General features: G+C 34.3%; 1 protein-coding gene across 2 annotated transcripts in view; it reads left to right on the top strand.

Moving 5' to 3' along the window:
- Positions 1 to 8,867: 8,867 nt before the first annotated feature.
- Positions 8,868 to 15,078, top strand: part of LOC131077735 (nod factor hydrolase protein 1) — an 80,606-nt gene continuing 74,395 nt past the window's right edge. The window contains exons 1-2 of one of the 2 annotated variants that reach the window (XR_009113641.2): positions 8,868 to 10,086; positions 10,176 to 10,395. Coding sequence is in view for 1 of the 2 variants with exons in the window: in XM_058015285.2 (XP_057871268.2) it covers positions 8,976 to 10,086; positions 10,176 to 10,198 (1,134 nt within the window). In the remaining variant the exon portion in view is untranslated. Of the gene's footprint in view, positions 10,087 to 10,175; positions 10,563 to 15,078 lie in introns of those variants that run through there. The other variant, XM_058015285.2, reaches the window with a different exon arrangement.

The raw sequence follows: 15,078 nt of genomic DNA, 5'->3' as shown, positions 1-15,078 counted from the left end.
TTCGCTATTGGTGTGGGTTGGGAGTCGGGACCAAAGAATGACGAACAAAGCGATGGGCTTTCGTTGTAATTTTCTTTGTTTAGAAATAAAATGTCACAGAATATAAAAGCTAAGTATGACGTCTAGTAACATGCTGAGTTTGCGTATTTTCTGGCAACTTGCTATTCTTTCAGTTTTTTGTTTTTGTTTTGAAGAACGGAATACCTACTGTTCTTAACCTGTGCTTAATAGTTTATGTTGCAATTGCCGTGGCTCTTTGGGTGTATAAAGGCCATTGTTTTATGAAGAATTCAGAACTTTGGCAGTTTCTATTGCAGAAAACTATTGCTCTTGAAATATTTTCGAAAGAATCAGAGTTTTATAGCACACCAAGGGATAAAAGTTCTGGCAAAGGTGGTTTTTTCCTTTTTTTTTTAACTATGAGTCCTGCATTCAATTGTTTATGCTAAGGGAAAAATTGGTTCCTTGTAAAAAATTTAATAACAAAGAAGGGCTTTGCTCTTATAAAGGATGTGTCGAAGTAGAGCAAAAGACCGAGCTTTAATTGCTTATAAACAATTTTTTCGTTACAATAAATTTGTAGTAAAAATTTATATAGTCATAATGAATTCGAAATTTATTAGATAAGAATGGATTCAAGAATAAGCTTTAATCACAAGATTAATAATGCTATTTTAAATTTGAGTTAGATCTTAAAATTGTTAAGACTCTGTGGGTTATGTTTGTATGGATTCTTAGGGGTGATCTAGTATCCCTTACCCTTTTTTGGCGATTAGTGTACTTTAATCTATAATTAATGGAAATGGCTACTATTCATCAAAAAAATCGTTAAATAATTATTTCCTAACAAGAGCAAATGAGATATAATCACCACCAAAAGATTAGGTTATTAAATTAAAATGGCACATATGAAATTAACTTAATACTTCTATGGGTATTTAGAAAGTCAAATAAACAACATAGTAAAAAACTTAATTTTTTCCATAACTATTCAAGTATATAAATTTTAGAGTTATAATAAAATCTATTAAAAAAAAGGGTCATTATCAATTTAGTAATCACCATGAGTTGATCCTTACTACTAAAATGGTTATTTGATAGTATACAATATATGTAAGTACAAGAAGATAGTATTCAATTTAAGTGAAATATATGTTCCAAAAAAAATTACATTTGTTTAATTTGTTTTTGTGTAAACCTACTTAGGTTTAAATATTTTCTATGTTTTTAATGAAATCTAATTTGAAGCATTCAATAAAAATATAGAAATAATTTCTCATTTATTGCTTAAAGAACTATTGCAAAGAATTACAAAAGTAAAACTAGCATCTGATAAGAGCAAATTGAATATTGTAAGCTTGAATAATTTAAAATTGGAATAGACTAGGGGATTTGGAGGAACACTTTTAGAATATATATAGGTCCCCAACATTGAAAAAAGGTAGTCATGTTGGTCAATAATGCAATGTTGGCTATATTTTATTATAATAATTGGTGTCTATGTATATTGGAGAGATTATACTATTCAAGAATACATCTAATCTATACCCCAACCCCGAATCTAATGATAAATCCCTCACAAGTGTTTCCAATGTCTAGGTATTCAATTTTGAAGTTATAGTGAAAGGTAACATGTGTTAAATACTATTTGGAAAATTATCTCAACTAGTTACCTAGGTAGTTTCTTTCAACCTCAACAAATCCTCAATAAAATTTTGAAATGTGTGATCCTCTAGTCAAGTGATGTAGAGTGGTGTTTGTATATTAGAATCATAAATAATAAAACCCCTAGAAGAAACCTATCTATTGTGGTGTGTGCAAGTGAAATGAATAGATTAGTGGGTAATGGGAAATACAGGATTGCTTTTGGGAAATAATGGGAAACTATTTTTTATATTTTTGGGAAAAGATGAATGTATAGGGAGATAAAAACTCTAGGAAGCCATAATAATAAATTAGGGATAGTGATGGATGTCCATACACCAAGGGAATCACAAAAATACACTAAGGAGATGAAGGACAATATAGTAGAGAACTTGGAGAGTGTGTAACAAGGATCTTTGATAAATTTATTTAATAATGTCTTCAAAAGCATGTAGCACTTTTGAAGATTATTATGAAAATCTATGATGATTGGATGTGTTGTTCCCTTGAAATTGACTTGGTATATAGATTTATTATATGCTAGGCTTTGGCGACCATTAAAAAATATATTAAGATGGTTCCAAGTTTAGTGTAGAAGCCTCATTTAAAAAATTATTTTTTAAAAAATTTACCTAGACACAGAGTCATTTGACTACAAGGGTGTCCAAGATACAAGTGTTTTGTTTAGATTTGGCTTGAAATTTTTGGGGGTGGATTTTAGTCATTAGAAAAATCTCAAACACAATTGTAAATCAGCCTCTTCTAAGGGAAATATTCAAAGAATGGAAATGAGTCTTAGAACATACCAAGGAAATGAACAATAAACTAAGTGAAAAAATATAATATAAATATTATAAAGTACGCAAAGTTTAACCATAGTTTTTTTCCCTCACTTTAGCAAGTTGTTGTAACTAAGTTAGAAAACACAATAAAGTACATAAGTTATAGAAGTGATTGAAACATATAAGGAGAGAATAGTGATAAAAAGGATTAAGAAGATATTATTCTCTCTCATATTATCTTCACTTTCTCCTTCATCATGACATATGTTTCATTCCTACAATACATCCATGACAAGAAACACAATTAATTTACTCATTTATAAAGAAAAATGCCACTAAATAAAATGGAACATGTTAAAAATAGTACAAGAGTCATGCTAAAATATAATCACACACATGCATGCATTTACTTTATTGAGTTATTAGTTTATGACAACGTACCAAACAACCATGAGATTTATGAAGAATCACATTTAATAAGAGCAAGACAAGGAAATGATGTTGATGATCCAAGAATAAAGCATAGAATGAAGGTACTATGACAAATATTTTTGGATGGAGAGAGAGAGAGAGAGAGAGAGAGAGAGAGAGAGAGAGAGAGAGAGAGAGAGAGAGAGAGAGAGAGAGAGAGAGAGAGAGAGAGAGAGAATATCATTTTCATTAAATAGTTTGGTTAGCCAAAAATATAAAATAAACAAAAAGGTGAGGTGGTTTTACTTTGGCTATATGAGGTTACCACTCAAAATATTCTAGGTTAAATCCTATAGTGTCCTAAATTGTATTTGTACTCACTTAGGCCTCACTTTGTCATTTCGTCCTCCAAGGTCTGACTGAAGCACTGATTCTGCTCACACCAACTACTAAACATAATTTTTAACTTTTTTCACTATCTCCCCTTGATCTTGAAACCCTAATTTCCAGGACCATGGCGCCAGTGTCCTGGTCCTTTAAAAAGGGTCCATTTTGGGGCTTCATAATGGTCATCTAATTTTGGCGGGGACCTAGATCTTGTGTCGGCTCATGTCTGAAATTCAATTTTATTTTAAACTAGAAAGAATAAAAGGAGGTCTACCCCTCTCGTTTTATACCTAATGAATTCAATATCTCAATTACACTAGATAGAAAATTTAAGTGAGGAAGCAATCGGTCTTATATCAAGCATTAGAGCATAAGTGAAGTCCAGATTCAAGCATTCAAGATGATATTCATGTTCTATATTTTATGAAGACAATCTTCATGAAACCCTAATTCCTGGGTGGAGATAAACAAAAATTCATTAAAGGCATATCATTAGTGTTTCATTCATTCTCAGCTTTTCCCTCAAAAGGAAATTTTTTTACTGCAATACTTCATTTACATTTTCAATTCAATTTCATGGTTAATTCCAAAACTGGGGTTTGACTTAAGGCAAAACCCTATTCCCAACAATTTTCCCCTTCTTTTGTGTGTGCAAGAAACAAGTATAGAGTTGTGTTCGAGAGGATCAACAAGATTTGCAGAGACAAACATATTTATCTTTCAACCATGATAAATTAGAAGGACCAAGCTGAATCAGAGAAACACGGTCCTGAAGAATCAAGTCAAACTTCTAGGAACATATCCAAATCATCTTATTCTGCTTAGATCCACATTGGTGTCTCTATATGACATCTTTAGCCCACTATTTCTATCAAATTACTTCAATAATTCACTATCTTGCCCTAATATCAACAAATTCAGATTCAATTCAATTTAAGGAGGAAAGAGCCCCATCAATGAGGCATGAAATCATATCAAAATCCAGGTCTATCAAGGCTATATCTATTATATTTTCTCCTTAATGTAATGGTTAATTAGGCTTGTTAGTGGTTTTATTATCTTAATTTAATCCTAACCCTAAATTTTACGAACCAACTCTGATACCATTTAACACAGTCAAGGCAAGGATATCTAATGAAGGGAAGCCCAACCTTGCAGCTTAACACATAAACCATACAAATCATACCGGTAACCGGTAACAAGGTTCCAGAAACAACAGGAAGAACAACCGGTAACAACACTTAACACATAACCGGTAAACAATGTGAATGAATCTTATTACAATCTGAAGAATGATACATGCCACATGTTGGATCGCAGTCCAGGATACAAACAATGCTTACAATGCAATTACAATATCCGCATATTGTCCACATATCAAATCGTCTTCCGGTAGCAATCTACCGGTTCTACCCTAACCCAGACCTCAGCCTTCCAGCCTCAGTCCTATCGGATCAGAATCTTGCCGGTTCTACATCTTTGCTCAATCTCAAAACTCTATCTTTAATATTATAACTTCTCCTTGTCTCCAAATGATTCAAAAGCTTCCATTTATACCATCTCCAAATAATTAAAACTCAATCAAGTCAGCCCAAAGACCAACCGGTGCATGAAACGTGCAACGGTAACATGTCGACTCAAATCACTAAGAACAATCTCCAAATCATAAAAGGATGCATGGACTTCTGGAATATCGGTCAAGACTCAAAGCAACACCTCTAATGATCTGCAAGTCACGGAGATCAACCGCAACCTGAAATCATCTTCGCTCAACATACAGCCAGGCTAACCGGTAAGAACACATCAACCGGGACAATACTAAAATCCACATCTCACCAGAAACAAAGCCAAATGCTATTAAAATCGAACATGATAAAGAACATGAACACAAGGGAATAAACCCAAAATCACAATGCTAAACACTCAAACATGAAGAAATGCCACACTCTCAAGCAATTCCATTGAAAACTGCCCAACTGGTAAGAACTAGACCGGTGCTCCTACACCGCCGGTCTAGTTCTTACTGGTTGGGCAGTTTTCAGTGGAAATGCTTGAGAGCGTGGAATTTCTTCATGTTATAGTGTTTAGAATTCTGATTTTGGGTTTATTCCCTTGTGTTCGTGATCTTTATCATGTTCTAGTTCCATATAATTTGGCTTTGTTTCCGGTGAGATGTGGATTCTAGTATTGTCTCGGTTGATGTGTTCTTACTAGTTAGTCTTGCAGAGTGTTGAACGAAGATGATTTTGGGTTGCAGTTGATTTTCGTGACTTGCGGATCATTGGAGATGTTTCTTTGGGCCTTGGCTGATATTCCCAAAGGTCTGCGCATCGCTTTATGATTTGGAGATTATTTTTAGTGATTTCAGCCAACATGTTACTGTTGCATGTTTCATGAACCGGTTGGTCTTTGGGTCGACTTGATTGACTTGTAATTATTTGCAGATAGTATAAATGTAAGCTTGTGAATTATTTCAAGACAAGAGAGAGAAGTTAGAAGATTGAAGACAGAGCTTTGAGATTGAACGAAGATGTAGAAGTGGCGAGATTATGATCCGATAGGACTGAGGTCGAAAGGTTGAGGTCCAGGTTAGGGTAGAACCGGTAGACTGTTACCGGAAGTCGATTTGATATGTGGATGATCTATGGATCTTGTAATTCCATTGTAAGCATTGTTTGTATCCTGGACTGCGATCCAGCATGTGGCATGTATCATTCTTTAGATTTTAATAAGATTCATTCACAGTGTTTACCGATTATGTGTTTTGTGTTGTTACTGGTTGTTCTTCCTGTTGTTTCTGGCACCTTTTTACTAGTTACCAGTATGCTTTGCATGGTTTATGTGTTAAGCTGCAAGGTTGGGTTGTCCTTCATTGGATCTCCCTGCCTTGACTATGCCACTTAGGTTCAACAATAGGGAAATTAAATCACTCCCCAATACATACCTCCTCTATTGTATTCTTTCTCTTGATCTTGCAATAGGGATCATTGACACATTGAGCAGTGGCTTACATAGGGTCGAAGTGTATATGTAAAGGGTTGGAGCTAGAATAATTGTTATAATTATAAATCATCTCATGTTTTGGGTCTAGGGGATTAGCAATTGGGATTTTAATTTTGATAACATTGGGAGAGGGTATGTATTTTGGGAAGGGATTCATAGTGGATAATTTAAGGCATGACTTAATCCTATTGGGATTTTCTTTCTCAATGATTTGTAATCGATGGGTTTATGTAGGGTAATTTTTGTTTTCTTTAATTTGAATTGTTGGTAAATAAGGATTTGATGAAGGGGCAGGTCAACTCTTCCAAGTATGACATCATAGAAAAAATATTCAAGAGATATGATGAGATAGAAAGGGAAGTTGATAAATCTTGTATGTCTTTAATGGGTAAGTAGAGGGAAGTTGTAAGAAAAATATAGTTGTAACATCCTTCAAGGGTGAAGTACTTTACCAGGAAATACATGCCTTCTCCTACAACTCTAGAAGATCCTTATAAAAGATAACTAGACTAGAATTACACAAGTTTCTCATTACCTTTGAGAAACACATATATCTTTTCTTTATTTTGGGTCTTACTATATTTGTGTATTTTCAATCCCTTCATGGATATTCTAATGGAAATAGTAATACCTTATTTATATACTCTTAAGTTGACTACTCACTATGACCATCATATGTTTCCATAACCTAGTGAATTCATTTAAAGAAACTCTAGATCATAATTGATACATTGAATGAAGAGATTATTTGCATAAGATGCTTCAAATTATAGTTATCTTCCTAACTTATTTGCAGGACAAAGGATCAATATGTATTTTTTCTCCTCCTATAGTGAATAACTTAGAAATGTTGTCCCTATGTTCTTGAATGTTGAAGAGGCTCGCTTACTATAGGATTTCTACTAGATTGGAACATAATAATTCTTTAGAAATGTGTTGGTGTGATAGAGGCTCATAGTGTTTATGTAGGAGTATAATGACTAATTCAATGAGAACATCAATCCATTGAGGAAGGACTATCCAAGTGTCTACTTATCATTATAATTTATCCAAGTCCCACTTCAATATTTTTCTTGTAAGGTCAATTGAGACCTTACTCAAATGATTTGTCATAGAAACAATGATTTTCATTTGTATCTTTAATGATATCATCATTTATATCTAGGGGAAGGGAATACATTTCCTTCCAACAACTTTGTATATTAATGCCAAGGATACAACACACATCAACAATGTCATTCCCTCTACAGGTATGAGAAAAAGTGACTTTCCTAAATAATTCTTGTTAGAATCTAATAGATAATGAACCCAAAACTATTATGTGAGAGAAATAAGCTAAATTTTTTACAAATACATAAGCAAATACATAGAATTTCTAAGAGATGCATATTTAAATACAATCAATGAATTATAGTTATTATAGAGCAATGAATTTGATGAATCAAAATGTAGAAGCATGTATTCTTCTAAATTAGATTTAAACCTACACAAATAGCCCTGATATGCAAAATAGACTCACAATAGAATTATTTATTTGTATTGATTTTGAAGCGAAATATAGACTTATTATATAATACTAAACGAAAATTTAATGTGACATAATACTAATACATCCAAATTAATCTTAAAACTAAATACTTTTAACCCCCTTCACATTTACTTTCCATTATGATTTGTTTTACTAGATAGTTTATACTTACATTTACTTAATCTACTCTAAGTCAAGCTTTGGAAAGTGTTTATTGTTTTACTAGATAATTTATACTTACATTTACTCAATCAATTCTAAGTCAAGCTTTGGAAAGTGTTTATTTCCTCTTACACAAATATTAATGAAATGAATTATGGACAATTTATAATAGAGAAATCATTCAAACATGTGTTTTAAAAGATATTCGAATCCACGCCGAATAGTGGAATCTTCATTATTAAAAAGTTTCATTCTCCTTAAAACGAGGATACTTGAAAAATTATAAATGCACTTTGGATTTTTCTTTGTAACTTTTGCACCGTAGCGTTTTCCCCAATAAATTTATATCTTTTTCGGCTTGACGTTTTTCCCCAATAGATTCCTCTTCTCCTCCTCACAGTGTGTTTGACAGCTATTTCTCTGCTCTCCCATGGCCGCTCCTCTTTGTTTTTTTCCTCATTTAATCTCCAATCATGTACTATATGATCGTTTTTACCACCTGGCTTTCTAACCTTAGATGCTTGGTTGGTATGGCAATCTCAGGGAAGATTTAACCATTGGACTTGATAGCGGCATCACTATCTACAGTATGTTTATGACCTGAATAATGTTACACGTAAAATCAAAGGGAATTTTAAATAAAATTGAAAAGAGAACAAGTATTTCAAACCTTCACGGGCACAAATAATATGTCGCCTCTTTACTTTCAACTCATTGGAAGCTTCAAAAACGAATATCCCCATGGTAAGTAACAAAAAAATCATCTTACTGTACCAGTCAAGGTCAGGCATATATAGATAACGCACCATATCTTCTAGATAGAACAAATTGCGTGGACCAAATCTTATCACGTATTTCAACTTTTTATTGTGTGCAGTGAGTTGTATTCGGTAGTCCAATCGAATCTATGTAATTTTGTTGAGGGCGGCGCAACGCGCTCCAACAGAGAATCCACCATTACTGATTTGACTTGGAACTTGGTAGTAAAGTAAATTATTTGTGCTCTATATATCTTCTCATACCCACTCATCCTCAGCAATTCGATTTCCAACTCCAGAATGGAGTACTCACAGTACATGCGAATTGTATTTTTGGCACTATGTTTATTCTACTGTTCAGCAGAGGCAGCAAGTTGTGCTTCATCAATTGTTAAGGCTGCGTATTGGCCGTCTTCCACCGCCTCATTCATGCCGCCCGCCTCCATCAACGCATCCCTCTACTCTCACATCCTTTACGCCTTTGCAGACATGAACGAACAGACATTCCAGGTGGAGGAGCAGGACCTGATGGGTGAATTCACCACAACAGTGCAACAGAAGAACCCATGCGTAAAGACGCTCATCTCCATCGGAGGCGGGGGATCCAACTCCACTGCCTTTGCTCTCATGGCAACCAATCCCATCCGGCGTGCAGTCTTCATAAAATCAGCAATCGCCCTCGCCAGACGCCACGCCTTTCACGGTCTCGATCTCGATTGGGAGTTTCCCAGCAACACTACGGAAATGGAGAATTTGGGCAAATTGTTCTCCGAGTGGAGACACGCCATAAATTTAGAGAGCAGATCGTCGGGCCGCCCTCCGCTTCTCCTGAGCGCAGCAGTGTATTATGCACACAGCTTTGTCGTATACGGCGAGCACAGAAGCTACCCATCGGCCTCCATTGCCGAAAACCTCGACTGGGTAAACGTGATGTGCTTCGACTATCACGGCTCATGGGACACTTCCGCTACAGGAGCCCACGCAGCGCTTTATGACAGCAGCTCCAACATTTCCACCAGTTATGGGATTTCATCTTGGGTCGAGTCCGGAATACCGCCGGAGAAAGTTGTAATGGGGATGCCGCTTTACGGGAAATCGTGGGTGCTCAATTCGCAAAACCAGACGGGCATAGGAGCTCCCGCTGTGGCGGCTGGTCCCAAGCAAAATCTCAGCGACGAAAGCGGTATTATGTTTTACTCGGAGATCACAGACTTCATACGGGACAATAATGCGACCGAGGTGTTCGATACTGAAAGTGTCTCAGCTTACTGCTATGCGGGAGAGTTATGGGTGGGTTACGATAACCAGGACTCGGTGGCTGCCAAGGTTAAATTCGCTAAGCAGAAGGGCCTTTTGGGATACTTTTTCTGGGCTATTAGTCAAGACAGTAACTGGATGTTGTCCACCACAGGTTTGTTCTATCTTTCTCTTTGTTCTTTTTCCCTCTGAATGCTTTTATTATAAGTATTAGATATTAATGATGGATTTTGGTGGGTGCAGCATCTCTGTCGTGGAACAATTGATCTTGGTTCGCCATCGGTTTGGGTGGGGACTAAGGAATGACGAACAAAGGAAGAATGGTCATTCATTGTATGTAATTTTCTTTGTTTATGAATAAGATGTTACAGAATATAAAAGCTAAATGCGACGGATTCAGTAACACGCCGAGTTTGCATATTTTATGGCAACTTCTTTCAGTGCCTACTGTTCTTAACCTGTAGTAATAGTTTTATGTTGTCTTTGGCAGCATAAAAGCCATTGTTTTATGAAGAATCCATAACTTTTGCAGTTTTTATTGCAGAAAAATATTGTTCTTGGAATATTTTCGAAAGAAAATAGAGTTTTAGCACTACAAGGGATAAAAGATCTTGCAAAAGAAATTTTTTATTCTTTTTGAAGTATGAGTCCTTCATTCAATTGTTTATACAGCCTTTTCTCTTATAAAGAATGTGTCATTGAAGTAATGACAAAAGCCCGAGATATAATTGCTGCTAAAAGTCTTCCTTACACCAAAAGTGTAGTCAAAATCTATAAAGCTGTGATGAACTAGAAATGGAATAGTGAAGCTCAAAAAGATTTTAAGGCGATAAAAATGGTTTATATTGTATGTATGCGAAAAAAGTCGTCGAATTTTTTTATTATTATTGAAAAGGTTTTTTTATAGTTTATCATGAAGTAATAATGTAATTTTTGGTTTAATTTGTGTATGTTTTTTATTTGATATTTCAGATTACATTACAATGAGTGATCTATCATGAACAATATGTTGATCATTAAACATGATTGAAACTGAAAAGCATACATAATTTAATCAAAAGATTGCATTACTTACCATAAATCGTAAGGAGTTTTAGTGTATAATGTTTATTAGGGGTGTATACTAGACCCCAATTAAGCATTTACAAGGCTACAACATAAGATATGTCTTATAAAGTAAATATGCCTACAATATATTATAAAAATATTAAATAAATGGATATATAAAAATAATTATCTTTTGTGTTAATTAAACACTTAATGAAAATATTTGATAACATCTCATAAATGTGTAACTAGCCTATTTTCTCTATATTTTAGGAAATTTCATTTACAACTTTGTGATTAAAGAAAAAAAATCAATATGTTGCATTGTAAGAATATGTGAAACTATCAAGAAACAGGGAAAGAGATTACTCCCCAAACTCTTAAGTCTATAATTATATGGATAAATATGTTTATTTTCTTAATATGATATTTTGTACTTTTTCTTATGATTTTTTTGTAGCCTAACTATGGCTTGTACAATATATTTTCATTTAATTTTTCTTTTGTACATTTATATTTCATTAATTAATCCATCTTATAAATTCAAGTTTCTAAGCCTTTCTCTCAAATTAATCATTTAAACTCACTAATTTAAATTTAAGAATCTTTAAAACTTAAACTAATTTTTTAATCCAGTTTATATTTATTTATTTAATTAATTTTTTTTTGCAAATTGCCATGGAGAATGGAATATAAGATAAAACCTTAGAAAAATAAAATGATAAAATTGAATGGTCATACCTAATTACTATAGCTTAGAAGTCAAATTTGAGAACTCAAACATCCACAACTAATTTCATATGATCATACCTAATTATTATAGCTTAGAAGTCAAATTTGAGAACTCAAACATTCACAGCTAATTTCATCTAGAAACTTCTATCCTTTACAAAAATATGTGCCTCTAGAGGTTCATACCAATCTATTATAAAAAATAGTGACATAAAATTGGGTTATAATGGTAATAAAAAATTTGAGGTTTCTTGATGAGATGCATTATAAAAAAGAATTAGATGACAACGATGTGTTCTAGTTCTATGGGCTAGGGGAAACCCTACGTGCAAAATCTTTGTGACTAAGCATTTTGTCTAGGTTGCGTGAGGGGTTACGGATGTACTTGGTGTTTGGGTGGATTTGGCTTGTGTTTGCAGCTATGTGGAGTGGGTGTGAAGTGTTTCCTACAAATTGGTGGTGGTGTTTTTACCTACTTCTTCTCCCTATTGGTTGTGTTGGGAGGTATTTTGTGGGTTTATTTTGTTGCATTTAGATCTTTGTTATTTTGTATTTAGGGTAGCTTGCAATCTAGGGTTTGGCATGGTTTGAATCCCATCTTTGGACTTGTGTTTTTTGACCTTTTGGTCTTTTATTGGGCATGGTGGAGAGAGGTGCTTCTCCAAATTTGTTGGTCTATGAAGTTATGGATATTGTAGACCAATCTTCTTATTGGCATACAAATGTTATGTAGCATCTAAGAAAAAATTCATTTGGTGATGGCTCTCCATCATTAAAGGGTTTACCTAGGATAAAAAAATTGAATGGTTGTTTAGAGAGATGTCAGGATCATCCTGTTCTAGTGATTTAGTTGGAGACAATCTCAAAGGATTTAACTTACTTGACCAATCATGCTCTTATTGTAAATTTATGGGACTTCGACTTTCAATGCCTGTTTTAGAATCTTGGGCCTGACAAGTCTATAACCTTGAAGGAGATATGGAGATTATGATGGCTACAAATAATTACTTTCTGGTTATTTTTTCTTGCATAATAAATAGAAATAAGGATTTTGAAGGTGGCCCTTCTTTCTATAATCAAGTTGGACTCTATGTTAAAACCTGGCATATGGGATTTAACTCTTTTGAGGAGCTACCCTTGAGATTCCATGTCTGGGTTCATCTTCCTAGACTTCCACATGAGTTTTGGAGGAGCAACATTCTTCACTCGATTGCACTCATGCTTGGTAAACTTGTTGGCTCTACTCGGTAAAATTAGGATAGGACGGTAATCTCTTATACCCCTATCTATGTTGAAATTGATTTAATTAACCCTTTGCCAGATTCTATGGAAATATGAATTGGGTCCTCTTCTTCGATTCAATAGCTTGATTACAAAATGATTTCCTTTTGATGTCAATTGGTCATAGCATGGGCATTTGCAAATAAAGTGTCCTCGAACTAATCTAGAAATTTATACAACTAATGCTCCTTCTAATTTTGTTCCTAAGATTGATAAGGGAAAGGCCCCTTTGTTTGAATGGGTTGCTGATAACAAGGGCTTTATTCTTGTCAAGCCTTGCAACAAGGGGAGAGAATTGAAGAGGACTCTAAAGGATATGAAAAATGATAGAATCTTTAATTAGTTTGATGCTTTAGATGACTTGGTTTAGAAAGAGGGGATTCCATTTGACTTGTCGTTTGGTGCTAAGGCCTTGGGAGTAGTCTTGTGGGAAGACAAAGGGATTGATGATCAAAACGTGGTTTTGTTGGGTCTACAAGATGGACAGATGGATACAAATCTACCCTCTCATATTCCAAATGTATCAAGACCAAATGGGATTATTATTATAAAGGATGTTAGTGTCTTGACTATCTCAGTCTCTCCTACAATAAAAGAGGTTTTGGATCATGGAAAAAATAGTGGAGCTTCTCACTCCTTGGGCCTAAAGAAAGAACCCCTTAAAAAGGGGCCTCGAGAGAAATATTTAAAGGTGAGGTAAAAGAAAAACTAGGAAAAGGTGAAGTTAATTGGTGAAACGTTGGCAGAATTTGGGTTAGTGAAGACCATTGACTCTCATTTCTCCCAATCTCATAAATGATTTTTATTTCATGGAATGTGAGGGGTATGAATATCATCTCTAGATAAAAGGCTATTATTTATTTGATTGACACTCATTCTCCTAATTTTCTTTCTATTCAAGAAACCAAATTGACTATGGATTGTTTGTTAAATAAAGTTCCTATAATCTGGTCTCATGGCTCTTGTCACTGGTGTGTCGAGGCATATGGTAGCTCTGGTGATGTCACTTGTTTTTGGGATCCCAAGAAGGTTGTTCCTCTGTGGTAGACATTGAGTCACTCTTCTATTTTTGTGGTTGCTTCTAGTTTGGATTCTGGTGAAACTTGTCTTTTCACTAATCTTTATAGTCCTATAGATCTCTTGGGAAAATCTCAACTTTGGTCTCACATTAAATTTATTTGATCTCTAATTCCCTTTCTTCCTTGAATTATGAGTGGTTATTTTAATGTTATCTATAGCTTGGAGGAAAAAAGAGGAGGATTAGTTGAACTTGATTTATCTAGTAGTCTTCTTAGGTATAATATAGATCTTTAAAATTTAATTGATGTGATGCCAAATAATGGTATCTTCACTTAGACCAACAAAAGATATGGTAAAGATGCTAATTCAAAGAGGCTCGACATATTTCTTGTCTTTTTCTATTGGATGGGGGATAGGAGGATTACTAGTTTGGATATCTTGGACTGGTGAGGTTCTAATCATTGGCCAAACAATCTCTTAGCTATTTCTTTTAGGGTCTCAAAAAACCCCTCTTTCAAATTTTAGCTTATGTGGTTACAAGGACTTAATGATTGATTAGTGGCATGAAGAGAAGCCTACTTATGGTAGGGATATGTATTCCTTTTATAGAGTTGCAATAGGTAAAGTACAAGCTCAAGAAGTGGAATAGAAAATTCTTTGGAAACCTTCAATTCAATAAATTATCGACTCAAGCTCATATGAATATTAAGTTGGGATCAAGGAATTACCTTGGATTTGAGTAGAGAAGAGATTGAAATTAGAAAGGAACTCGAGGAATGGGATCTTCATGAAGATATTTTTCGGAAGAAAAATTATCATATTGATTGGCCTCAAGAAGTGGATTGGAATACAACTTTTTGACAAAACTTTGTTAAATCTAGAAGAAATGTTAATCTTATCACTTCTCTTGTGTCCGCAGAAGGTATTCATCTATCCTCAATGACATAAATTTTTAAGGAGGTTTCTCAATATTTCTTTGATTTGTTTACTAAGGACTCTCGCCTATTAATGAAGTTGAATTCTCTATTTTGAACTACATTCCTTCTCTGGTTTCTAATGAGATGAA

This window comes from Cryptomeria japonica, chromosome 11, assembly GCF_030272615.1.
Source record: "Cryptomeria japonica chromosome 11, Sugi_1.0, whole genome shotgun sequence".
Lineage (NCBI taxonomy): Eukaryota > Viridiplantae > Streptophyta > Pinopsida > Cupressales > Cupressaceae > Cryptomeria > Cryptomeria japonica.
The sequence above is the reverse complement of the archived record's forward strand: the minus strand, read 5'-3'. Positions and strand labels throughout refer to the sequence as shown.